This window comes from Lagenorhynchus albirostris, chromosome 13, assembly GCF_949774975.1.
Source record: "Lagenorhynchus albirostris chromosome 13, mLagAlb1.1, whole genome shotgun sequence".
NCBI lineage: Eukaryota > Metazoa > Chordata > Mammalia > Artiodactyla > Delphinidae > Lagenorhynchus > Lagenorhynchus albirostris.
Genome location: NC_083107.1, coordinates 52,001,635 through 52,028,735, shown reverse-complemented (window position 1 = coordinate 52,028,735; position 27,101 = coordinate 52,001,635). Strand labels below are relative to the sequence as shown.

Genomic DNA, 27,101 nt, shown 5'->3' with positions numbered 1-27,101 from the left:
TTTCAGCAGAGTAATAGAGTGAACTGTGTACAGGGGACCCATTTGGGTTCAGCATCCGATTGAACTTTCTTCAGAGAAACCAGTTAAGTTCTATGGTCAGTGTTCTGCTCGCTGAAAGGAAATTTCAATGTGATTTTTATTTATCCGTAAGCTGGTTCTCTCCATATGGTGGATGGTTTTAGTTCTGTGTGAGGGGATGATGGGTGATGTTTCATTTTTCTTTTGTCCTTCTCCATTTTCTAAATTCTAACAAATGAACGTGTGTTCCTTTTACAACCAGCACAAAATAAGGTAATGTTTTAGGCTATGACCATTTGGAAGCCTCTCCTCTGTGCTTCCTTACAGTCTGCAAGATGAACGTTCACCGGCGCTGCGAGACCAACGTGGCTCCCAACTGTGGCGTGGATGCCAGGGGCATTGCCAAAGTGCTGGCTGACCTGGGCGTCACTCCAGACAAAATCACCAACAGTGGCCAGAGGAGGAAAAAGGTAACTGGCTCTTTGGTGGTGTTTCTGGAGCTCTTTGTGAGCCAGCATCTCTGTGTTGGCTTCCCGAGAGTCACTTGGAGTGACGTTCTGAGACTGCTGGGTTTGAGACACTGGACTTGAAGCAGCACGTGCTTCAAGAGAAAAGAAAAAAGAAAAGGTCAGGCAGGTAGCATGAAAGTCTCCTTCGGTTCCAGAGGTGGGGAAAAGCTAAGCAAGTCTCAAGTGTGCTGTTTCTTAAGGGAATGTCAGCTTCAAGATGAGGACTCCGGAATTCCCTCCAGAAAAGACTCGACTCTAGACAGGGAAATAGACTTATCTGCCTCCAGGACTGGCATGAAAGCAATGTCAGTGCTCAGACTTTGCCTCTGGTATCACTTTACTGAGGATAAATGGATGAAGAGCTGGAACCACATTCTTTTCTAGGAAGCAAGCCAAGAAGATTTGTGGTAGTGCCGGCACTCGGCTGCCCGAGGAATATTGTTATGTCCCGCGACATGAAACATCTGGGCCTGTCTTTGGAGACCAAAGCCCTGTCTCTATCCATATAGCATTCTGAATGTCAGTAGGAAGAGATCCATTTGCTAAAATGTTATTTTGGTAAGTCAGGGCCCACAGATGTAAATAGAGCTAAAGGTATCCGTAGCATTTTGTTTGAAGGCCCTTCCTAGCCTTGGATCCTAGCCTAGAAAATGTAAGAATTCTCTGAAAGACTTAAGTTATGAGAAAATTGGAACCATGTTAACTGGGCAAGAAATCCTGGTGGGGGTGGGTGGCCCTTGTTGCCCGGTATTTTTTTTTTTACTAGAAAACAAGCCTGACTCTGGGCGCCTCTACAACTTGACTCCTAAATGTCCCTGAATTTTCGCTTGAAATACCTTCTGAAGGGCATTTTAGAAGCTGCCCATGCCTTTTCCCTGCTGCCTCTCAGAGGAGCCTTTTCCCTGAAATGGGAAGGTTTGGGTTGTTTCCATCTTCTTAAACTTCTTCTTCCTTACCTTTCCAATAAACAAAGCAGTTTTTTAAGGATTGGAGGAAAAAAACATTCTCTTCTCTGGTTAACTGTGAGATTTTGTGCTTCTGGTGGCTCTCCTCAGCTCTGTCGGTCCCCCTGGTGGAAACAGGACTTCAGTTATTGACCCAAGACATGGGAGTTGCAAGCAGAATGTCAGCACCCAGAATGCTGGGGCTCCACCGGGGAGGCAGGTTAGACGAACAGCCTGTGATGACAGTGTTGAACACACAGATTTATGAGCTCTACAGAGAGCCCTGTTCAGGGGACATGATTTTGTTTCTTGCTAGAAGTAAACTGAGGCAGAATCCTTATTGTCATGAAACATTTCAGAGAAAACTCAGTACCTGCCCCCTCCCCTGTATTTACATGGGCCATAATGGCAGTAGCCAGGCATTGTCTATCTGTCTTGGATTTGGGAGATCCTGGAGGTAAGAAGCCAACATGGAGAAATTCAGGAAGGAACAAAGTCAAAGACTAAAGGACTTCAGTCCTGATGTTTTTATTGCTTTGATGCTTCTAATGCAAAAGCTGGAAAAAGTCAAGTGAACCAAATAGTAGCTCAAGTTAGTACGAGAGGATGGGAGACAAGTGCCCTTGGCCAGAAGCTTCAGGGGCTTCTTTGCAGGAGCATCAGGCTGGCTAGAGCTTTGGTTCCCTTAACATGGCCCCTCGCAAGTAGTCCATCATCCAGAAAGAGCGTGTGTGCACAGCAGGTAGATCAAGAGTAAAAGGGAGCAGAAAGGCTTGCAGTCTCTGAGTCCAAACCTCTGACTTAAATGGGAACTTAAAGTGGATATGCCAGCATCTATGCCGGGAAACAGACTTCCCTGGGGGTGTCCTGCTAAAATTTGCCAATTGCCGACAAATACCCACACACCTGAAGACGTTTATTGAGCTTCTGTTGTGTGTATCACTCTCTGCAGTCGCCAGGGGCAGTACAAATACTAGATAGGGTCTAACTTTCAAAGAACCTACAGTCTACCTGAGTAGCGAGCCCCAAACGAAATGAAGCTGAACGAAGTAATGAATGGCAAGCAGCTGTTAGAGGCAGGTGTCAAGTTGCACTGGATGAGGTAACTTGCGTTTCTTGGGTAGGCAAGGAGGTTTCATGGAAGGGGTAAGGTTGGGCTTCGCTTGGAAAGGTCAGCTGTATTTGGACAGAATAAAAATCAAGCAGACTGACATCTCTTGTTTTCTTCCCTTCAATTGGCAAATGAAACCTTGAGTCTCTGCCTTCAAACTGTCAATTCAGCGGCTGCTGCTGTGCGCCAGGGACTCCTAGGGCCCCTGGCATCGTTTCTTGATGCTTTTGACCTCGGGGAAACTCCCCACGCTCCCTTCTGATCCCTCTCTCCCCTCGTTCTCTCCCCCTCTCTAGCTCATTGCTGGGGCTGAGTCCCCGCAGCCTGCTTCTGGAAGCTCACCGTCTGAGGAAGATCGATCCAGGTCGGCCCCCACCTCCCCTTGTGACCAAGGTGAGACTCTCAGATGTGCTTCTTTACCTCTGAGCTCTGTCCTTGGAAGGACGAGGGAGCCCGAGGCCTCTTCATCCAAGCACGGCCTTGTGAGCAGAAACAGCCAGCAGTCCTGGAGGGTCTCCAGGTGACCTTTCCCAGCTGACTCCTTAGCTGTGCTCTCCCTCTACAAGGCTTTCTTGAGGGTGAGGCACTAAATGACTGTGCCAGCCTGAAATGCCCCCCAGGCAGGGCGAGAGAGAACGAGCTGGGGTGCTGTGGTTCTTTTTTTCTTTTGCCTCTCCCTGGTTCCACGTTCAGGAGAGGGAGAAGCCCTTCTCTTACCCCGCTGCCCAGCGTCTGCTCCCAGGCCCGTCAGCACTGCTCAGTTGAGCCTGGCTTCCTTCCTCCCTGACTCTCATCAAGGTACCCGAAACCTGAGAACAGGGCAGGAGTGGGGGGGGGGGCGGGGGGGCGGGGGGAGGGCGTCTACCACGTGGGTGGGTGGGGATAGGAAGGTGAGGCTGGCGAAGAGCCTGAGAGAAGCAGTGGGGAGGAAGCCAGCTCTGGGACTGACTCCCCTGTAGAGCTCAGCTCAGGACGTTTCCTTCGCTGTCAGAATGTGCTGGAAGTCCTCAGAGTTTCTGAATTCTACAGGCAGCCAAGGATGCGGAGGCTGAGGAGGCACTCACACGTTTCAGACCTTCCCCTCTGGCGACCAGAACCAGCTCTCACTGGGAAGGGATTGTTGCACCGGCAGGACAGTCGCCACCATTAGTGACCCTAACAGCAGCGCCTTGATGTTCTGTAGCCCCTTTTCTCTCGTCTTCCTGATCCTGATTTTATGCTCACGCCGACTCTCTCGTCCATGCTCCCGTACTGTCCCCAGGTGACAGGGTGGGAAGCGGAAGGCAGAGAGTTGAAAAGGTTTGTCCCAAGGTCAGGAACTAAGTCAGGGGTAAGGGTGAGACTGCGCCCCTCCTGGCATAGGGACCCCATTCTCAGAATCCATGCCATCGAACCCTCCCTGGGGGTCATCCCTGTGCCCCAGCCCTTGGCGTGACCCTAGCCCTTACCTAGGAGTGAATAAAACAGCTGCAAGGGGGTGTGCCGGTCCTGAGGCCACAGAATAATTGGTCTGAGCGCCTCTCCATGCCGCTCTGGCTCACTTTCTGCACCTTTATCCTCTGCTCCATTTCAAAAGAGGTGTGACCCATCTGTCAGTAAGCTGACGGTCCTCTGGGGCCTCCAACAAGCAGGTGCTATCCCGGCCCAGTGTGGGTATTTTCACGTTTCCCTTTTTTTAATGCTGAGAGCTCCTTTGAGAGCTTCAAGGAGCCAGGGTCATATGGTAAAGAGACCCCAAGTAAGGGATGAGGCGCCCGGGTTTCTAGGCCTGGTCCCTGCCCACAGTGCTGTCCAGCCTTGGCAGGACACCATGCCCCTCAGGACCTCTCTTTGGCCCCAGTCAGTGCAAGTACAGCATTCCCCAGCAGTGTTGTGAGCACAGAGGGACGTGAAAACCCTCTTAGGAAGACATGGCATTATTGCAGAGCAGAAATAAGGCACTATTCCTCTTCCCTCTGTTGTAAGAACACATAGAAAGACATTTTCTTCAAGTTTTGATATCCCCAAGGATCCAAGTTCTGTCTTCCAAAATCCATTTATTAACTTGCCTTGGAAGTTAGGCTGAGAAGCTCTGTGCTGAGACCAAAAGTTATACTTAGTTAAGAGTAAGAGATAGAAAACTGCAGAATTGGCATGGGCATATCTGTAGACTCGGAAGCTGTCTTCACCCCTCCCCTCTGCCCTGCCCCGACACATCTCAGAGTAGTCAAACTCCAGATCCGAGGAAGATCTCCAGGTTCCTGGAGTGAGCTCTCATGGGCCTCAGTCCTTCTGAAAAGAAGCCAAAGTTGTCTTTATGTCAAGCAGCACGTGGTCACTAATGCGTGATTCTGACTCCCAAGGGTCAGTAGTTTGTGTTCCCCTCCTGTGATCCCAGTTATTCACGAACATCTTTTAAAAATGGGTTATGCTTAAGATGCCCATTTCTACACAGAGGAGTGTACGTCTTGGTGAATATATAGCTAACAATAAAGCTTCCTCAAATAGAAAAGGTCAAAGGATCATCCAGCCTTATCATCCCCAGGTGATTCAGGTCACATACTCTGGAGGGGCACAAGGCTGTGTCGTAGTTGTGAAATTGTACTGAGGAATCCCTGTCCCGTCCTAGATAAATTTGCAGCATGTCACTCTTGGGAAGCAGTTCTTTTGGTGATGATAAGCCCATTGCTCATTTTGTTAAATAACCTTGTGTAAGATGGGTATTTAGAATAAACCCAGCAACAAGGCCAAATAAAGTCCCTTAGAAGGTAAAGGCTTCTTAGTCCCAGCTATTGAAATAATTACCTCACCAATAATTACTGTGACAATGGTTCTCCATTAGTCATTGTTCTAATTTTCAAAGGAAACTGGAAGGGTACCTGTTGCCTTTGGGACTCTGCGAGGTTCCAGAGAAGGCCAGGATTCCTCCATTACACCTAGAATAATGGAATAAATAGGCTACTGGCTGAAGGGGGCTTTCGGAGAGGTGGCCTGGTCCCGGAGTAAAAGGAAGATCTGAAGGAGTTGGTTGGTGGGGACGGCCTCCTCTTTGCATGCCTAGGCCTTGCTGTACGTTAGGTGCCAAGGAAAGTGTGCAGAGCAAATGAAGCCACATAAAGGGATGCCCCACGGGGTCTGCTGCTGTGAAGAACCAGAAAGAGGGTTGAGAGCTCATGGGGGAAGATTCTGAGTATTAAATCCTAATGGGAAGGGCTCGTGAGGTATGCGCTCATGCAGTATCTTGTCACCCTTGGCCCTAGAAATAAAAGAACTTGAAAACAACATCCGGAAGGCCTTGTCATTTGACAACCGAGGGGAGGAGCACAGGGCAGCAGCGTCCACCGATGGCCAGCTGGCGAGCCCGGGCGAGAATGGTGAAGTCCGGCAAGGCCAGGCCAAGCGCTTGGGCCTGGATGAGTTCAACTTCATCAAGGTGTTGGGCAAAGGCAGCTTCGGCAAGGTCTGTGACATGCAGGGGCAGGGCTGCTGGGTTGGTCCAAGGTTAAGTGATGAACATTTCAGCCTAGTCTGATTATGTTTTCCTTCCTTGTTGAGTGCAGATGGCCTGAGGCCAAGCAGACAGGAGCCAGGGTTCTCCTGCTAACTAGCTGTGGGAGTTCAGTGTAGTCATTCCACCTCTCTGGGATTTAGTTTTTCTCGTTTGTCAAATGGGGACAGGAATCAAGTGAGAGAGTGGGGGAGAAAGCACTTGGAACGGTTTAAATGGCACTACGTGTGCCTGGCATCCCATTATCGAGAATAGTAACGATAGCTTTCTTCCCTTCAGAGATCCGTCTGAAATTCTGGCTTTAATTCATCATGAAGACTTTGGAAATGAATTCTAGAACCTCTGCCCTCAGTGAACTTGGGGCTCAAAGGAAATCTTAGCATGTATTACTTTGGAAATATAATGTTATTCAGCTGACTTTTCTGCCACTGACTAAATGTCTCGTTTGTCCTCTGCACCTGGCAAGAGATTGAGCACAGCTGTCTCATGTCTTGGATGAGGGGCCACTGCCCTCGGTTCCATTCTCCCTCTCCTGCTGTGTCCGAGCCCGACACAGCGATGTGGGGCCTGGGTGCAGAGTGTGCCCGCTAAAATATTTGCAGTGATCAGCCAGCATTCTGAAGGTGGGGTGAGATGGAAAAACAATCCCGTTTATTTTAGAAAGAAGATGGAAGGGCAGAGAGCCTGGGAAGCTGGTTAACACTTCAGTTCAGACCCCTGATTATTCCTGCTCTTCCCAAAGCCATGCCTGGGGGTCGATGGGAGTCATCTTTCTAGGACTTCCCAGAGCAGAGCGCCGGTGCTCTGGGGCCCAGGTGCCTGGCTCTGGGAGCTCCCAGGGGTCCCATGCCCTCACGCGTCCTGGACTTTTGCAGGCTGAGCTGCAGACCTGCTCTACTTCTCTCCAAAGGGAGTGGCTCTCTGGAAACCCCAGGCTATGAGCCCCGGTTCTTAACCCATCTCACCTGCCCCATCTCATCCTGAGATCGCAGTGGCAGGAAAGGAACTGGGATTGGCTTAAATGGCAAAAGATGAAGCAATCACATTCTTTGGAGACTGTTTAAATAAGAAACAGACCCCAGTCCTCTGAGGAGGCATAACTCTGGGATGTGATCAGGACCTGGTTTAATTTCGACCAGGATTCAAGGGGAAAGAAGCAGGCTCAGAGTTTCCAGGTTTTCATAGGGTATAAGCAGGATGGGAACTGTGATGACTCCAGAGCATTTAGGTTGCTTCTTCAGAGAAATTGCAGCCAAAGTTTGAGCCAGTTTTAAAGAGTTTGTATTATACGTGGGCGACAGAGGTCTTCAGGGTAACATCCTGAACACCCTCGTGAAGCCTCTGAGTTACTGTTCTTTAGCTCTACTAGAATGCTGTACTTGGGAGTTATTCAGTGGGAGAAAGTCTTGTCACATTTATAGGGAAATGAGTGCAAAAATATCAAATGATAGGAAAACTTTAAGAAAATAGAACTGCTAATTTGCTCTCTAGAGAAGGAATCACATTCCCAGCTTTAAAGCTATAGAGGAAACCATAAAGGTAAACAAGGACAGATTCGACTACATAAGATAGGGGACCCTGTTCAATAGAAAAAGATAACAGAAAATCATAAAACAGTCTTAGAAAAACATTTGCAGAAAGTAAAGTGGGGGCTTCCCTGGTGGCGCAGTGGTTGGGAGTCCCCTGCCGATGCAGGGGACACGGGTTTGTGCCCCGGTCCGGGAAGATCCCACATGCCGCGGAGCGGCTGGGCCCATGAGCCACGGCCGCTGAGACTGCGCGTCCGGAGCCTGTGCTCCGCAGCGGGAGAGGCCACAACAGTGAGAGCCCCGCGTACCGCAAAAAAAAAAAAAAAAGTAAAGTGGTAGTAACTTTATATACCAAGCTCATACAGATGTGTAAGAAAATAGATAACTAGATGGAGGAAATTGACAAATAATTCGCACAAAACGTAAATATAATTAGAAAACAAATATTTTTAGTTTCATTACCAGTTAAAACAGCATTGAGGTAACATTTCACACCCATGACATGAGCAAAAACGTTTTTTAAGTGAAAGCACCCACTGTTGGTAAATTTGCATGAAACTAAAGCACTTCTACATTGCTAGCGGCAGATTATATCATACCTCCTCTTTGAAAGTCAGTTAGGAAATGTGCAAAATATTTAACTCTATAATCCACTTCTAAGGCTTTCCATCTTAAAACTGTGATATAAAAGAAGGAAAAAATTATATGTGTAAAAATGCTTGATGCAGTTTATATAATAATAATTAGATGTAACTCAAATGTCTAATATGAGGTAAATGGTTAAACTGTTACTGATATACTTGAATTGAGTACCAGCAACTATGATATGGTGGAGACCATGTAGAGAAATGCTTATGAAATAATGTTCAGTTAAAAAACAATCTATTTGCTGTACTCTAATTGCAAGTATGACAAATTATATGAACATACGAGTAATTATTTAATAGATGTGCATTGAACTTTTCTTTGCCTGGACACTGTTAGAGATTAAAAATAAATAAATTGTAGTAGCTGTATTAGGATGGGTAGTCTTTACATTTTAAATACTATTATGCTATTTAAAATTAAAGAAAAAAAGGAGATTTTAAAGCATTTGATGTTGACTTGGGTTTCTTTTGATTCCCTACAAGTATAGACTTACGGGGTGGTTTTGGTTGATTACAGGTCATGTTGGCGGAGCTCAAAGGCAAAGATGAAGTATATGCTGTGAAGGTCCTGAAGAAGGATGTCATCCTTCAGGATGATGACGTAGACTGCACAATGACAGAGAAGAGGATTTTGGCCCTGGCGCGGAAACACCCGTACCTAACCCAACTCTACTGCTGCTTCCAGACCAAGGTATGTTTTAGAAGAAGCTGGTGGACCTCCATCTTGGGGTTGTGCCATAGGACACTATGGTATCTTGACTGTCAGATTAAAAAAAATCAATCATAGATCCCCTATATTCTTTTCTCAAAGACCTTGTAAAGTGGAATGGATTTTACCCTTGAAAAGATCAAGGTATATTTGAACAGTATTCTCTTTTTTAAGGGCAAGGGATTTTCCATTCAAGGTTGTGCTTGTGAAGGGATGAGAGGGCAATAGAAGTCTTTGCAAATGTAGCTGAACAAAGCCGAATGACTAACCCCGGTGTTTGCTCCTTGGAGAAAACAACAGGCATGGTTAGTCCTTTCTCAGCTCCTACCTTTCTGTCACTGGGCAAATCCCTTAAGTTCTTTATGGCCTTCGGATCAAATGAAAAAAGAGTAAAGGCCACCCGAACCACATCTAACCTGTGTAATGTCATATGAGGTAAAGGATGTGAACAAGTGCTTAAAATGCCATCGTGGGGAATTTGCTGGCAGTCCAGTGGTTAGGCTTCGACGCTTTCACTGCCGGCCTGGGGTTCGATCTCTGGTCTGGGAACTAAGATCCCGCAAGCGATGTGGCATGCCAAAAAAAAAATAAAGTTGCCATCGTGAACCACAAATATAAGGTAGCATTTTAAAACTACCAAGTAGGTGCCTGGGGGCCAGAAGGTGGCAGTAAAGAAATGAAAATAATCTGTAAGTACATTATGGAGTCTGACCGATGAGTATCCTTAACTCATTGGTTACTTATTCTTAGTAAAGAAGAGAAATGCCAACATTCTTCATGAAGCTCTTTTATTACCCCATTTCGGGGAATAAAATGAGTGAAAGTCTTTCAGGATGCCTTAAGGATTTGTAGCCCTTAGCTCCTTGAGGAGGCAAAGGCAGCCTCACCTGAAACGCTTACCCGTGTCCATCTGGAGCCCAGACAGTGACGGGTGCCACCTTGCACAGATGATTCCCTGCTCCTTGGCATACTCTCACCACCGTGTCGTTGTGAATGCCAGGCTTTCCACTTGGAATTCAACAATTACTCATTTGGTCATTTGGCCAATTTTTATTTTATTATATTTTACTGAATCCCTTCCATGTGCCCAGTGTCGTGCCAGGTGCTGGAGAGGTCGTGGTGAGCAAGGCCCAGTCCCCGACCTCAGGGAATTTACAGTCTCTTTGGTACACTATTTCCCAAAGGGTATTTCTCTGAACCTTCCTCACTTGAGAAACTTTTCAGAATAAAAGGGACGAAGTGAGAGAGTGGCATGGACATATATACACTACCAAATGTAAAATAGATAGCTAGTGGGAAGCAGCCGCATCGCACAGGGAGATCAGCTCTGTGCTTTGTGTCCACCTAGAGGGGTGGGATAGGGAGGGTGCGAGGGAGGGAGATGCAAGAGGGAGAGGATATGGAGATATGTGTATACGTATAGCTGATTCACTTTGTTATACAGCAGAAACTAACACAACATTGTAAAGCAATTATACTCCAATACAGATGTTAAAAAAAAAAAAAGAATGAAAGACTCTGTGGCCCATAGTTTGGGACACTGCAGTCTTGACCTCTCTTAGAGTGTCTCAACATACATTTGCTTGTCAGAGTTGCTGAGGAGAACTGCAATGGAAAAATATATATGTTACCTTTACTTAATCTACTATTTCCCAATGACGTGATCCCAAGCTTTACCTTACTGTCACTACCCATTCCAAACACTGATCAAATGAAATTTTTCCTAACCCTCTGAAATCTCTCAGGAGAATATGAAATATCTCCTGAAAAATCTGGAAATCCCTTTACTGAACAAGTAGAGGACTTAACACGCATCCAGAACAAGGATAGCTAGTGTGTATTGCCTGATATTTGTGGGTCCGTGTGTGTGTGTGTGTGTACACGCGCAGAATCCAGTGTGACAATAGAGGGTCAGTCACGACGTCAACTTTCCTCTTTTCTCCATGTGAGCATGATCCTGGATTAATGAGAAATGTATCCTATATCTCTTTATCTTCCATGGTACCTGTCAGAGGGCCTCACAACCGGTAGGTTGTCACTCTCAGAATTGGAGGGTTGGAAGATTTTTTAAAAATTCTCTCTTCTAATCTTCTTTTTGCACCAGTGAGAAAATCAGATTTCAGAGAAGTAAGTCTTTTGCCCACAGATACTTGGTATTGGCCAGGTCGAACTTACCGTCTCATCTCTGCGACTCCCAGTCCAGCGGGGACTTGCTCTGACATCACGTTGTGTCCCCTCTGTGGGGAGACGCCCCTCTTCCCCTGCGTCTAGTAGCTGTGCCGTCTCTTTCGCCCTCTGGGCTGGTTTCCTAGGCAGGCATCCACACGAGCTTGCTTTCTTTGGACGTGTTGCCAAGAGGTCTGACATCCCAGGAGGGGTCCAGTCCAGTTGTAGGGACCCTGTGAACCCCCTGTACGTGGTGGACCTGGAGAGCCAGAGGGGAGGCTCTGCTTCCCTGCCCTCTTGGTGAATGAGTGAGGGAGCAGGAACGATGTCTTCAGTGTCAGCAGTGTTCTCTTCTGTGCCGTTAGAATTCGCTGAGGGCCTTCACTGCCCTTGGAGCGCAAGATGGCATCATACAACCCCATGAGTTTCCTTTACGGCAGAACAGTGACCAAACTGACATGGAGATCAGTGTCTGGGTGGTAGAGGGTGAGGTTGGGGAGAAAGGGGACTCTCCTCTGAAGTTCAGAGATTTGCTAACTCTTTTCTCAGGCCGGTGTCAGGTAGCGACAGTTACAGGAGCAAGTCCCAGACCACCGTTGCCCAGTAGAACATGGCACGTCTCACTTTACGTGACAGATGTGTGCTCATCTAATTTTTCTAAAGCAAATCATATTTTAACCTCGCCGAAGGACCTCTGCTTACTAGAAAGGAATCTTATGAGGAATCATAACCTCCCAGCTTAACCGTCAGAAAATGTGGCTTCTCCTATGGCAGCCAGTCATCATGTTTTTAAAAAGGAGCTGTTGTTCACCTGACTCTGAGGTAGGTGCTGAGTATGGAGTTACCAGCAAAAAGGAAGGTGATTCTCAAGTGGAGGAGTTTACTCAGTAAGGGATGGGGCTTAAAAGTTTTTTCACAGCAAAGGAAAACATAAACAAGACTAAAAGACCACCCTCAGAATGGGAGAAAATATTTGCAAATGAAGCAACTGACAAAGGATTAATCTCCAAAATTTACAAGCAGCTCATGCAGCTCAATATCAAGCAAAGAAACAACCCAATCCAAAAATGGGCAGAAGACCTAAACAGACATTTCTCCAAAGAAGACATACAGACTGCCAACACACACATGAAAGGATGCTCAACATCACTACTCATTAGAGAAATGCAAATCAAAACTACAATGTGTATCATCTCACACCAGTCAGAATGGCCATCATCAAAAAATCTACAAACAATAAATGCTGGAGAAGGTGTGGAGAAAAGAGAACCCTTTTGCAGTGTTGGTGGGAATGTAAATTGATACAGCCACTCTGGAGAACAGTATGGAGGTTCCTTAAGAAACCAGAAATAGAACTACCATATGACCCCACAATCCCACTACTGGGCATATACCCTGAGAAAACCATAGTTCCAAAAGTATCATGTACCACAGTGTTCATTGCAGCTCTATTTACAATAGCCAGGACATGGAAGCAACCTAAGTGTCCATCGACAGATGAATGGATAAAGAAGATGTGGCACATATATACAATGGAATATTACTCAGCCATAAAAAGAAACGAAATTATTTGTAGTGAGGTGGATGGACCTAGAGTCTGTCATACAGAGTGAAGTAAGTCAGAAAGAGAAAAACAAATACCATATGCTAACACATATATATGGAATCTAAAAAAAAAAAAAGGTTCTGAAAAACCTAGGGGCAGGACAGGAAAAAAGATGCAGACATAGAGAATGGACTTGAGGACACAGGGAGGGAGAAGGGTAAGCTGGGACGAAGTGAGAGAGTGGCATGGACATACATACACTACCAAATGTAAAACTGATAGCTAGTGGGAAGCAGCCGCATAGCACAGGGAGATCAGCTCGGTGGTTTGTGACCACCTAGAGGGGTGGGACAGGGAGGGTGGGAGGGAGATGCAAGACGGAGGAGATATGGGGATGTATGTATATGTATAGCTGATTCACTTTGTTATACAGCAGAAACTAACACCATTGTGAAGCAATTATACTCCAATAAAGATGTTTAAAAAAAAAAGAAAAGAAACTACTAGTCGAATTTTGCTGTAAAATAAATAAGGGATGGGGGTGGGGAGTTATACTAACTTCCATAGCAAACAGCTTTGAGACGGTACATTCTGGGTGGAGGTGTTCGAGCTGGGAGGACTCAGAGGAGGGGATGAGCTTTAGTCTGGAGGTGGGGAAAGAGCTCAGTCTAGGCTCTGCAGAGTGGGGAGGACTGGGACAGGACTTGGGTGGGAATGGGAGCCGAGTTCCGTGGCCATCGTTCAGTCCAGCTTTAGTTTCACTTTTCCTGAAAAGAAAGGGCAGTGTTTCTGAGCCACCGTAAGCCTGGTTTTGACTAAGACTCTAATACATGATTAAGGAACACAAGACCTGCTTGCAATCCTATTAAGATTTCTTGCGTTCTTGTCTGATTATGACACAGAGAGCGGCAATAATGTTAAGTCGGGTTTGATTATTTTTAGATGGGCCTGTAGTGTTTGGTATGTAGAAGAAACAGCCCCTACGAAAGCATTCCTTTGAGAATTTCCTGAGGGATTGCACATGGCTTCAGGGCACGCGCTACGCAGATTGCCGGACAGGACTTGGAAGTGTGTGAGGTCCCATGTCTGGTATGGTGACCAATGGCAATGATTGTGTAAGCCTACTGGCGCCAATCGTGACGTCAGGTCATGAGTTAGGTCTGGTCACCACAGCCCACTGAATGACCAAGTTACAGTTAAAGAAGGATGTGGCCTTTTCTGTGCCAAGCCCACCTGCCCTTGGCTTCTGCACTCTGATTGTTCTCCATGGGATCTAGAAGGAAAAAGCAAATGAAATGGCTCCAGGGCTTGTGAGAAAAGGCAGAAAGCCCCTCAAATTAAGCCAGTAACTTCAGTTTCAATCAAATTCACACCAGTATGTTTGACTTGAGTTCCCACTATGCTGTGTGCTCTCTGGAATGCGGCATCTGTTATATGCCAGACACTGCTAGGTTCTGGGGCTACAAAGCTCAAAACATTCTGAACGCATGGAGATTGCTGTTTAGTGGGGAGACAGACATGCAATGAGTGATATTCTGCAGCATTGTAACTCTTCTCGTGGAGCCCTGTAGGTGATTCATTTGAAGCTCTGCAGAAGGCAGTTGGGAAGGCTTCCTGGAAGAGGTGGCACCTAACTTGGACCTTGAAGCACGGGCAGCATTTGGAAAAGGATAAAGGCAAAGAGATGCTGATGAAGCCTAGAACTCATCTCCAACTCTCATTTTCATTGTTATTTTTCCAACACTAGAACTCCCACCTCAGTCTGTGTCCTGCTTCTTCCAAGGAAATGTCAACGGCTAAACAACCACAGGGAAGGAGAAGAAGAAAGGGAGGGTATTTGGAAAATAAAGAGGGAGCTTCCTGTGTCTGCAAGATCAGATGTTGAGTGGTAGGAGGGGAGATAATACTGGGAGGCTGCTTCTTTGGGCTCTAAAAGTTATGGGCTGCTCAACATCAGGGCTTAGGGGGAGGCGTGATTTCAGGAATTGCCTCTTCTGGCTTCCCACTCATCCACGGAAGGCTGGGGGATGGGAGAGCCACTGAGTGGTAGGTTTGTTTTTGCTTTTGTTTTTCTAGTTATAAGAAATAAAATTCTCAGGCATTTTGAGCCGCTGCATGTGATCCCCATTGTGAAATCATCCCTTCCAACTAAACCTGACTTCAATAAATTCATCCGTGATTTTTCCTCTTTAAAAATATGAGTCTCTACCTAATTGTCCTCATCCCCCACTCTTTGGCATTTCCTGCCAGGCCTGGGAAGACAGCTCCTGGAGGGCTTGGTCAGTGTGAGTCGCTAAGAAGGAAACAGAGGGTGAACTAGAGAATCTCCCTTGGCCAACCTCCCTCACTGCCCTGGGGGAAATGTAGGATGGAAAAATCCTTAAAAAGCAACTGGAGACATTTTTCAAATGAGTTTTAATAAGCTGTGTGAGCAGGGGGTGAAAACTGCTGGGAAAGGAGTGTTGACTATGCAGGGGGAAAACTGTGGTTTCAAGGAACTTGGACATTCTTGTGACTGTCAATTCTGAAGAGCAGCAAACACGAAAGCAGAAAACAGTAAAAATTAGGGCACTGGTAGTTTTTTTTTTTTTTTAAAAAGAGGTGACTGTGTCAGATTAAATCTAAAAAAGCTGAGAGTGAAGTATGGGTCTCTTTTGTACTAGAGCACGCCATCTGAGGCAGCATGGTGTCTGAGGGGTGGGAGGGGCTTTGATTGGATTTGACGAGTGCCTCAGGAGCGTAGACTGAGACGTCCAACACCGTGAGATGGTATATGGGTCAGGCAGCCACCTGGGAATCGATATGCTTCCTAGTAAAAGAGAGCCTCCGTAGCTTCTAACAGATTTCAGTGAAATGAGATCTATGGTAGAGGGTACAGGCTTACCATTGGCAGAAGCCATTGTCGAAGTGATGAGACTCCAGCAGACTCTATCTCCTTACTTCCAAAGACCATCCTGCCCTAGAGCAAGCCGGTCAACAGAGCCACTGCTTTTAATCGGCCAAGAAGACATCTTCAGCAAGGGCCTGCAGCGTGCAAATCACCGCCAGGCTTTACAAGACTTCTGTCAAAGTGGTGATCATAACCACTGTTCACTTGAGGAGGACGGGCTGAGGCCTGTGGAGGGCTGGTGGGGATTATGGGGGTGGGCGTGCGGGTGGTAGGGAGAGAGAGAAAAAGAGTGAGTATGTGAATGAGTGTGGATGTGGTGGGGGGGGGGCGTGTCTGTGTGCAGACCTACCAGGGGTGCCCAAGCCAGTTGGAGAGAGGAGATCACGGTTTTCATAAGCAAGGCTTCACAGAGGTGGAGGGCCAGGTCTAGAAGCATAATAGGATGCATTCTGCATGATGAAAGGAAAAGTTACAAAGTTAATTACTGCTCATGTGCCCCCTGGGGCAGAGAGAGGTGTGTGTGTGGGGGGGGGGGGCTCTTAATCAAGGTGCTGCTGCCCCAGGCAACTTCTTTGCCTCCAAGGAAACCTTGCATTTGAATAGGACAGTTACTTTTACAAATGCCTTCATTTCATTTAGATCAGCCTTCCCACAGGTTCCTAAAGATGTCTCTGTGAGACAAGTAAGGTCACTCCCTTCTATGGATGAGAAAACCGAGGCCCAGAGAGGTCTTAACAGCTTGTCTGTAATGGAACCCAGGTTGGAAGCAAGGTGTGCTGAAGACCTTTGTTGTTCACAGGGTGCTACTCTGTGTCCAACACCTCCCTCTTGCCCAAGTTCTCTACTTCACATATTCCTACCCCCAGCCCGCGTCTCCCCGGTCCCCATTGGCTATCACGCACATGAGAAAGGTTCTGAGTGACAGCTCTGTTTTACCTGGATTCAGTGAGATTGGAATTTAAAAAAAATTAATGCCCCTTAAGCTGGTGAGAGTAGCAAGATCTTTCACCCTGTTTCTCGAAGCTTTTCTGTTTTCTGAAAGTGCAAGAGAGGAGAGAGGAGAAAGGGGGCATGGGCATAGGGATTATATCCAAAATGCGCTGGAGCAGGACAAGGCCCTCACACCTGTCCATTCAGCCACTGTTTATTGACCATCTACTATGTACCCAGTGTACCGTGCCATGGGCATCATGGGACGCCATGCTACCTGACAACAATTTAATGGTGAACTCATTGCTTTGTTCTCCTTCAGAAACTGTTGGCCTTGGCCTTTAAAAAATAATAATAATATTTTTTAATCACAAAGAATATTTGTTAATTGTAGAAAATTTGGAAAATTCAGAAAAGGACAAAAAGAATTATTCTAATGACTACTGCTAACATTTTGATGTGTATATTTCCAGCTTAAAAATATGTATCTGTTTATACATATATATTTTAAAAACTGATATCATACTTTCAACTGTTTCACCAAAGATACCTTGTAGCTATTTCTGTTGTCACTAAGTATTCTTTAACCAAATGATTTCTAGGGTTCACAGTATCCGAGGGCCTCCTGTAGAGAAATCCTGAGTTTGGGGGTTGCGGGTCTCCAGTAAATGCTTGGCTTCCCATGGAGCTGATGTTAGCAGTAAGTGAACCAGAAAGCACTGTCCGGTGTTGCGCAAAGATACCATTTGCCTCTGTGCAGCAGAATGGCCTCTTTTTGTCTTTGTTTCTCTCTTTCTGTAACATAAACTTGAGTACAGCTTGTAAATACTCTGACATTGGCATCTTGTAAAACAAGATGTAAATTCCCTTGACATCATATACGTGTATATATGTTTGTTTAGTAGATGTTTTTTCAGCAGTGTGGAGTATATTTACCTGTCCTCCTAAACGATTTGCTTATTCCGCTAAGCTGTAGTTTCTGAATTGGTTTTGTGGAGGTGCCTCAGGAATTGCTGTGTGTGTGTGCACATGTACACACACACACACACACACACACACACACACACACACATCTGGACAAAGAGACCCTGTGTGTGCTAAGAAGAGAGGACTTCCACACTCCTCTTTCTATCCACCCAGAGCAGTCCCACCTTCAGCTGCTTCTCGTGTTAGTATTCCAAGTAAGACGTCATTTGAAGAAAGGATTTTACTTTGGGGAAAAAAGTTTAAAGCCACTGCAACTTCCACTGACAGTTTGGAGTAAGTCTTGATGGTTTTAACCTACCTATGTATAATCGGATATATATATGCAGGATGTCATTTCTTGAAGGTTTACATTATAAATGTCCTTCTTTTATTAAAATGGGCACATTCCTGAGACTTAGGTAGAGATAGAATTTTGGAAGCAGGTTCAAAACTTAACATTTCTCCTATTCTCTGTGAGTGCTGTCTCTAGTTCGGTTGGCTCATTAATAGAAACCACTTTGGCTCGCTGAGAAAGGTTTTCCACCATAGAGAGAGTAAGGTAGAGAGAATGTAGCTGGGTTATAACATTACTCTGGTGACAAGCAAGTTGATCATGAGAATCTGCTCTGTACCAGAACCTTATTAGGTGCCACTGGGAGATAGAACTGGGACTCTTATGTGCAAGAGCAGATGACAGAGCATACATAAAATAGTAACTTAGAATAAAGGTGGTATGTGATAAAGAGGAAGGAAAGACTTATTGAGCACCTGTTAAGCGGCAGGCCTGGTGCGAGGACCAATTTCTTTAATCTTTCCCGAATCCCATGGTGTATAGGTATTGTCCTTTCTCTGGGCAGAGGAAGAAGCTGAGACTAGGGGAGGCTTTACAACTTGGCCACTGATGGTTTAGTGGTGGGATTCAGATCAACCATCCCCACCCTCGCCTCCTATGGGAGAGAAGGACCACTGTGAATGAGGAAGGTGTGCTGGGTGGGGGAGTTTGGGGGGATGATGTCACTGGAGGAGAGGGGGAGGAGCAGGGCACAACAAGTCTGAGGGAGGGAGGAGCTTGACCCCCAAATTTAGGGGGAGTGATGACATGTTGTACCAGAAAAGCAGGCTTACATTGGGAAGGCATGAGAAAGACCACTTTGTAAGGAGAGTCTGGCTAAGCCGTGGAGTTCTTAAAATTTCAGACAAGGAGGAGTTTGGACTTATCCTGGAAGTAACAGATTCCTTGAAGGTGTTACAGGAAGTGGTGACTTAGGAAGCATAGCGTGGCAGCTCTGTGTGGTTTGGATTAAAGGGGAAAATAAAAAGCCGAGCTGTCTGTGTGGAGGGTATTTCAGTGGCCCGCAAGTCTGGAGGTTGTGGGGAAGAACTTCTGAAGGAAGAATTGCCGTAGGCCGTTCTGTTTCCCCTCTGCATCTGGGAAGGCGGGCCTGCCCGAGAAGGAAGTGGAGCCCTGCATTTAATACTCCGCAAAGTATCAATCATGCAGCCCCGAACTGATTAGAAACAAGAACTTAGGTTGCAGCCAGTTGGGTTTAGAAACAAGAACTTAGGTTGCGGCCAGTTGGGTTAAGTGACCTGCACACTTCTACGGTGTCATTTGCCCACAGTCAATGGGTACATAATGATCGAATTTAAATTAAAAGTTCCAGCTTGAAACCTAAAACCAGAGGTCCAAGTTCTCCAACCTGTTCACGGAACAAAGCCAGTTTCCTCATTGGTGAACCTCAGACCTCCCATCTCCCCCCAGTGCCATCTGTTCGATTTCAGGATTTACCTTGTTTTTTATCGTGTCTATTTTTAGATCCTAGTTGAATTTGATAGTGGACTGGTGTTGTTTTCTACATGGGGCGTTTTGTAGAAAAGCTTCTACCCAGTCTATTGAGATTAGTCAGCTGAAGCAATGGGCTTACCTCACATAACCTGAATTTTTTCTTCCAGTGGTCTCAGATACTTCAGCTAACTCTGCTGGCCCTTGGTTCTTTGGCTTTGAAGATTTTGCCAAGGGGCGGGTGTGTCCCATTTGCCTCCTTGTGTTCATATGTGCCCTCTTCATTGGTAAGGAACACGGGATCCGGGAAAGAGGGCACCGTGAGGCAGGAAACTCTGGTTCTAGCTCTGGCTTCTGCCTCGGATGCTTGGCTGAGACATTTCCCTGTGCATTGATTTCCTCACTCATCATAAAAGATGAGGGAGGACACAGAGAGGGGAGTTAGACGACATGATCTATAAGATTCCTAAATCTGATTCTAAGTATCTATGAAAATGCAGCATTGGGACTATACGTGGGACCATTACAGACTGACTTGTTGCTGATGCGTGAGTGAGAAAGGAACAGTGATAAAATCACACGAAAAGTGCTTCTGTTTAGTGTTCATTTTTCAAAGCTCAATTCAGAGAATGATCCCACCCCGAGCAATGCCTTTATGTTCACAATACTGTCATTCTACATTACGGTTCCAAATTCAAACACACTTTGAATGACTGATGGTCATGCATCAGGAGGCCTACCGGGAGGTATTGTAGTTGTCTTACTAAAGCACAGCACAGTCTCTAGCACACACCAGGCACAATAACTTTTAGCTTCTGTCTTATCCAGTTAGCAGTTTCAGTATATGCTTTATATAAATACTCCACCCCCGCCCCCAAGCCGGACTGAGAGCTTTGCCATGTGTCTGTTAGCCTATAGGGATGACCTTTTCCGACCAGCTGGCCAAACATTCATGAAACAAAATTGAGAAACCATTGTTGGTAGATTTGAACCCCCAGGTACACTAGCTTCATAAAGAGAAAATATATATTACCTAACCCCTAACCTGAGCCCAGATGTCCTTAACCACAGCTATGGCCCAACCCCTTAACCTGTCTCGTCATCTCACAAGTATATCAGGAGGGCGTCAAGCAAAAGATTACCAAGAGCCATCTCTTCTCCTGGAAGAAATCTGTGCCCAACCAGAGGATGAATGCCTTATTAGATCATTTTTGTTTCTTAATTATAAAATGGATTCTTAAATCTTAATTATAAAATCTAGTGAATTTAGAAGTGTGACTAGTTAATGTGAAGAACATGACTTTGATTTTGTGTCCCTAGGAGTCCGGTAGCTTGTCCTTCTGACTGCCTGACCCATAGATTGAACTGGGGCCAGTACAAGTGGGTCACCATGACATTGGCTTCTGCACGTTTCCTCTGAATGATTTTTTTTCATCCACAAGATTCCGGTGAATTCTTGCTGGACCCTTTGTCTCCTTCTTGTCACTGGCGGGGTGGGGGGGGGTGGTCATATTTAGGACTGACTCCCCAACGTGAGGAGAAAAGGTTTCTGGTTCCAGTAAAGAACATCTTAGAACTGCCCCCTTGCTGGTTTGTCTTTGGCCAAGAAATGAGAGAGACATGGGTCATCCAGGTGGGCTTCTCATCACCTCCCATCTCAGGGTCATCCTTGGCTCGATAATAACAACCAGAACAAAAACGTATACAGTACGTGTTAAATGCCAGGTTTAATGTCAAGCATTTTACATGTATTAACTCATTTAATCTTCACATCAACCTTCTAGGTAGGACTGTTATCCCAAAGAGAGGTCACACAGCTGGAAGTGGCACATCCTGGATTCAAACCCAGGTAGTTGGCTTCCAGAAACTTCATTTTGTCTGAGTGCCCAGGGGAGATTAGTCTCCTGAGGATTAATGAACACAAATCAAAATCTCAAGAGACCAAGATGTAAATAAAGTAATACAATAGCAGTTGGTTAATTTATAGTGGGGTGACCAGATACTTATGCCTGTTACGCAGGGTCCCTGGAATAACCCTATGTGGATATTATCTTAGGCAATCCAGATTGTATTAGGAAAGCAATAGAAGGAAAAACAGACGCTCTTCTTCCTGTTATGAAGACTTTTTTTTCCCCAGAGGCAATGGGAAGTTGAACCATCCACTTTTGACCCCATCAGAGCGTTTTATTTTACCATGACATTCCAGGGAGAATGCCAGGAGGGATCACAGACAAAAAGAATTCTCTTAGTTGACCCCTGTAGTGTGGTGAGAGGTACAAATTAACTCCTTTGTTGGGTCAGTAGGATATTCACTTGGAATTCAGCAGCAGTGTGTAATCCATTTTGTCTGGAACACTTGTGTGCAGGTTGCTAGGGAACTAAGCTCATTACCTGGCCCTGCCTCTTAGAGCTGAAGCCTCCTGGCTCTACAGCTTGGTTTGGACCTGACCGACTGATAGTGAATGACATGGGTGGTGATGGGGATTGTGGCCTTACCTCATCCTCCAAAAGGTGCAGTCCAGTAAGGGTCTGAGGATGGGAGTGGTTGGAGAAGCTGATGTCTTTGTTCTCGATGTTTCTTCCACCATTTATCCAACCCATGCCAGTTTTGTTTTCAGCTAATAACTTAAATTCAACCTCCATTATCAAGGCCTAATTTATGAACGTTTTCTAGGTGCACCAGTGTTAACACTAAAACCACACGAATGCAACCAAATGAAACACGCTGCCATCCACGTTGAAATACGTCCATGGTCTAATTCACCCAGAGTTTTGTTCTTTGGGGGGAGTTGATTAGACATGTGGGAAGTATTTCTTGATGTATATACATTGAAAGGGAATGTAACAAAGAAGTACAAGTAGGTCCACTAGAAGAAAACTTGAAAATAAAATCTGGCTTTCGAAAATAATAATTATAAATGTAGGTGTGATGGTTCACCTTGCAAAAGCCAACTCCTTTTATTAAATGTTCATAAAAGAATTCACCACTTCGGGGCGGCAAGACCCATTTGGATTGCCAGGTGGGGTGACTGAGGGGTAGATGTAATAGGCAGAGTAACTGGAACCTGAAGTGCTAAGAACAGCAGCAGGAGAGGAGCAGTACAGGGAGAGGAGGACACAGGGAACACACCCCATCTGTCAGGGAGGAAGTGCTCCGCTTTAGTGAAGTCGACAACCAATATTTTCCCAGAACCTGGTATGTCTTCAGCTTCGTACCAGGTATGGCAGGGATGGAAAAAGACACAGCCTTTATCCCAAGAATTCCTAGCTTGTCTAGGGAGGTAAGACTAGCACATTTGAGCCAGAAAATGAAATATGATTCTGTGTAAAAACGAGTGGCGTGGAAATTAGCTTAGAAAGTTAGAGGAAGAAGCACTGTGAGTGGGCTGGAGGAGTAAGCATACTCCTGCAGGTGGGAGGGACACTCTCCTCTCATATATGAAGAACTTTGTCACAGGAGGAAGAACCCTGGGTCCCATCTATCCTAGGGGAGCACAGTGGTGAGAGCCCATTAGAATCTATGGGATTGGCACAGTGTGGTCCCATCACTGTGTGACATTGTGTGACAAACCCTGACTGAGACAGCCTTGCATGTTTATGTAGTTCACATCCTCCCATCCAGCTGCCCACCCAGTGCTGATCTCTGTAGCTTTAAACCACAGCAGCCTGTGGGTGAGGGAGGGGGAATCAGCCCATTACCATGGGAACTGAAGAGAGCCCAGTGTCCTAGGCACTGGGTAAACACAGGAAGTCAGTATCTTGCGGATGCCACAGGCAGGAGCAAACCGGGTCCTTCCAAAAACTTAAAATGATAGATGGCTGCTTCCAGCTCAAAAACCATGCACCTACATCTCCTGAAAGGCAGATTCTGTTTAGCTCTTTGAGCTACTTGTTAATTCCTGGATCTTGAAGACACTAAGTTCAGCACAAAATGCAGACATTCAGATGCTCCTTCCTCCTCTGTAGGAAATGGTACTAACAGTTTGCAGGACTATGAGAGTAAAAATTCCACTTGATCCAAATAGGTATTTTTGTGGGCGGGAAAAATGCAAAGTTAGAGGGCTTTGTGAAAATCTGTACAAGTTGTTCAAAGGTTATGGTAGTGATGTGAAATTTAAAATCCCAATTCCATAAAAAGGGACATTTAGATTTGATAGGTAAGGAAGGACAAGAACAGAGAGGAGTGAGCTGTTGGACAAAACTGGAAAGAAACATAGAAGACTGTGCAAAAAAATATTAGGAATATGGAGCTTGGGGGAAAAATGTCTCCTTTTGGAAGATGGTTATCATTTGGAAGGTTTGAATGCATTTCTTCGATCTTTAAATCTACCAAAAACGTCACTTTGATGTAAGGAAATAACATTTTAATCCAAAAGTTGAGGAACTGGCCACAGCTTACCAAAATGTGGCAGACAGTTCACATCCAAGGGAAAAGAATGACCCAGTTCAGTTGTTGTGTCATGATATTTTAGGGAGAATGTTTCAGGGATTTTTTTTAAGGGCACTTTTAAAAGAGAAAGAGTGAGACCCTTAAGAACTGAGACCTCATCCAGAAGAGCTGGTGATTAAAAAGGAGGAAACACAGACCAAAAGTGCAAGTCAGTCCAAGAAAGAGCTGTGCAGCATAACTGCATTTACATAGAGTCCCCAAACAGGAAACACTAAATAATATATTGTTTAGAGATAAACATGTAGGTGATGAAACTGTAAAGAAAAACAAGGCAGTGATTACCTTGGTGGTTACCCCTACCTCTGGGTGGGGAGTGGGGGAGAGGATGCAATCAGAGAGGGTTAAAGAAGCTTTTGAGGACCAACAACCGTCTCGTTTTTTGTCAAGATGCATATGGTTAAAAGGAAGTTTGTTTTGATTATTCTTTATATATCTTACATATTCTTCTGCAGGTATATTATGTCATGAAAAGGGGGAGAGGAGAACAAGATCATGAAAGTATCCAAACTACCATAGACATTAGCATTTTAAGTGATGATATCGCATCAAAAAAACCCCCCAAATTCTCACTATAGTAAAAACTGAGCTTGAGGACAATGTCTGCATATCATTATTTTGCCTCTAAAGTCTTGATTTTCCTGTTGTCTTTGGCAGTGAGGTCTGTCTCAAGGACAGGAAGTGTGGCCACTGGTCCCATGGTCTGTTTAGCTGGAAGGATAAAGCATAGGACCCATCTCCTTGCCAAGACCAAGGCCAAGAGGGAGCTGAGTCTAGGGGTTGTCCACAGAGGCGCTGGCCCGTCTTCAGCCCAGCCTGGGCCCTCCCGTTCACAGGTTGCAAATTCTTAAGGAGTAACCCCGCTCAGCCTCACCCTTTCAGCACGCAGCTCTGATTAGGGAAGAAATCTTTCCTAGTCTCCACTACTTCAGTGTTTCTCAACATTTAAAAATCCTGTCTTATAGCCAAGAAGATGTCATCAAACACTTTTTTGGTGACTTTTATTATGAAAACCATAGACATCTTTTCATTTTCCATCTACAAAATTATAAATTAACCGCTTTTAAGCTATATGCATACGTGTTCTCTCCAGATCCTGACATATCCTCTGTGGGGGACATACCCCTTCCTGTGCCTCCCTCCCCCCTCCCCCATACCACCAGTTGAAAGTAGCTTTCCTTGCTGCCATCCCCAGCAGCGAACATTTATAGAATGTTTTCTATAAGCCCAAAATAATGGTAGCTGACATTTTTACAGCATTTACAGTGGACCGTTTTCAAAGCTCTTGACATATATTGATGATATAATCCTTTCAAGGGCCTTACAAGGTAGGCGTATCCTGAGGCACAGGGAGGTAGATGCCTTGTCAAAGTCACAGAGCTAATAAGTAGTGGAACTGGGATCTGAACCCAGGCAGTGTCCACTCGGTTGTCCTCGTGCTCCGTATTCCGTGCCGCCTCACGTAACGTGCTACCCACTTTGCAGGTGTGATCGACTTACCACATCTCTTAGAGTTTTATTATCCCCCCATTTTATGGATAAGCCTACAGGGGTTTGGAATTTCATCTCACAAAGCGAAGCGTTGGAGGTGGGACCAAGGAAGGTCTCCTTTGTTCATCCCCTGCCCCGCTCCTTCATACACACAGCCCCACACACCAACCCCCTTCACCTCCCCGTGAAATGGAAAGTCTTCCCTTTCCCCCAATCCCAGGGTGAGTGGCCCCTGCAGCAGGAGGAAAGAGCAGATCCCGGAGTGAGAGCATGAGCAAGCCCGTTCATGTGTTACTAATTGCTTCAACATCATGGAAAGGAGTTTGTCTTACTATGGGGTTTTTTTGGTGGGAAAGCTTTTCGTACAATGCTGGCTGACTCCTGAGCCTTAAAGTAAACAACTACATCATCCTGTACAGAGAGAGTCAGGAAAAAGGAAACTGTAAGAAAATATCAAAGCCCTCCAGCTCGCTCGCTCTCTTTTTTAAAAATATAAGCGGAGGAAATGAGGTTTAGGGGGATTTGCTGGGGTCCGTGTAACAGAAGGCGCTGTGAGTAACAGCCCCCTTCCCAAGCTGTATATTTGAGTAAACGCTTTCTTCTCAACGCCCTCCCTGTGATGTAAGGAAGGAAGTACACCCAGAAAGCATGGCCAAAAGACTCTCTAAACCCGTTAGAAAGTTAAGCTACCTCCCATCAGGGAGTGGTGAAAAGTCCTCGCTTTCAAAACTGCTGGGTGGCTGGGTGGGGTGACAGAGCTGACAGCTCTCTGTGGTCCTTGAATCCTGGGGGTGGAACATGTATGATTAGCTCTGTCTCCATTGTCTAAGAACATGGACAAAATTCTAGGCATCCCCCTGCACTGAGAATACAGCACTGCAGAACCTTCCAGTTAAGGGTACAGTCAGAAACACAGCAGACTTGCTGAGAAAACACCAGTGCCCCAGCCGTAAATCACCTTGTCCAATGTCCGCATCCTTTAAATCCACACTAGGACTTTCTGGAGGGCCTTCCTGGTTGCCTGACTTTAGCTTTTCATGTCAACCCAGAGCGGTGGTACTTGGCAGTGGGGGTGACTAGAAGGGCAGAAGATGCAATTATCCAAATCGCCTGTGGGCTTTTCCAACCATGCTCCCACCCCAAAGGTTCTGAAGTGCTATCCGTCCTCTTCCATCAGTGTTACTTCTGAAAAGCGATTGCATCTTTTAGAGGTGATTGAGGGATGTAGACGATACAAAGCTGCTGCCTTTAGGATTGCCGGAATGAATGTCTCCTAGAGTTGACGCTATAGTAATGCTTTCCTATAGCAAATTGTAACTATGTCCCAGCAAAAAGGAATTACCCCCTTCAATGAATTTGCCCTTTTCCCCCCCAATCCACCACTTGTTTCTCCTGGTCCCGCATGATGTGGGACAGTCCCTGTCTTCCTGACCCGCCCCCGCCCCGCAAACCCTAGGATCCTTGCCATCTTTGTCATCCATAGAATAAGTACGTTTCTTTACCCTGAGAGTAGTAGTTTTCATTCTGTGTTTCCTTTTACGCTAGGTGGGAACTTCTCTGGGGTGTGTACCTTGCACTTGCCCTAGCATTCATTACCTGTAGGGCTGGGGTCCCCAGCCCCCGGTCCACGGACTGGACCCTTAGGAACTGGGCCGCACAGCAGGAGGTGAGCAGCGGGAGAGTAAACAAAGCTTCGTCTGCCGCTCCCGTCGCTCCCTATCGCTTGCGTTACCTCCTGAGCCATCCCCCCCCATCGCTCCCATTACTGCCTGAACCCTTCCCCCACCATGGGTCCGTGGAAGAATTGTTTTCCACGAAACCGGTCCCTGGTGCCAAAAAGGTTGGGAACCACTGCTGTAGGGCCTCCTAGTTTAAACAGCTTTCTTGTGAGTGATGTAGCTAGCCCCATGCGTGTAAGGATAAATATT

At 45.9% G+C, this 27,101-nt stretch overlaps 1 protein-coding gene across 1 annotated transcript in view; it reads left to right on the top strand.

Moving 5' to 3' along the window:
• The window catches only part of PRKCE (protein kinase C epsilon), a 511,185-nt gene that overhangs the window by 344,253 nt on the left and 139,831 nt on the right, over positions 1-27,101 (top strand). The window contains exons 7-10 of the mRNA XM_060169905.1: positions 346-488; positions 2,879-2,975; positions 5,822-6,021; positions 8,763-8,936. Coding sequence (XP_060025888.1) covers positions 346-488; positions 2,879-2,975; positions 5,822-6,021; positions 8,763-8,936 — 614 coding nt within the window. The remainder of the gene's footprint in view (positions 1-345; positions 489-2,878; positions 2,976-5,821; positions 6,022-8,762; positions 8,937-27,101) is intronic.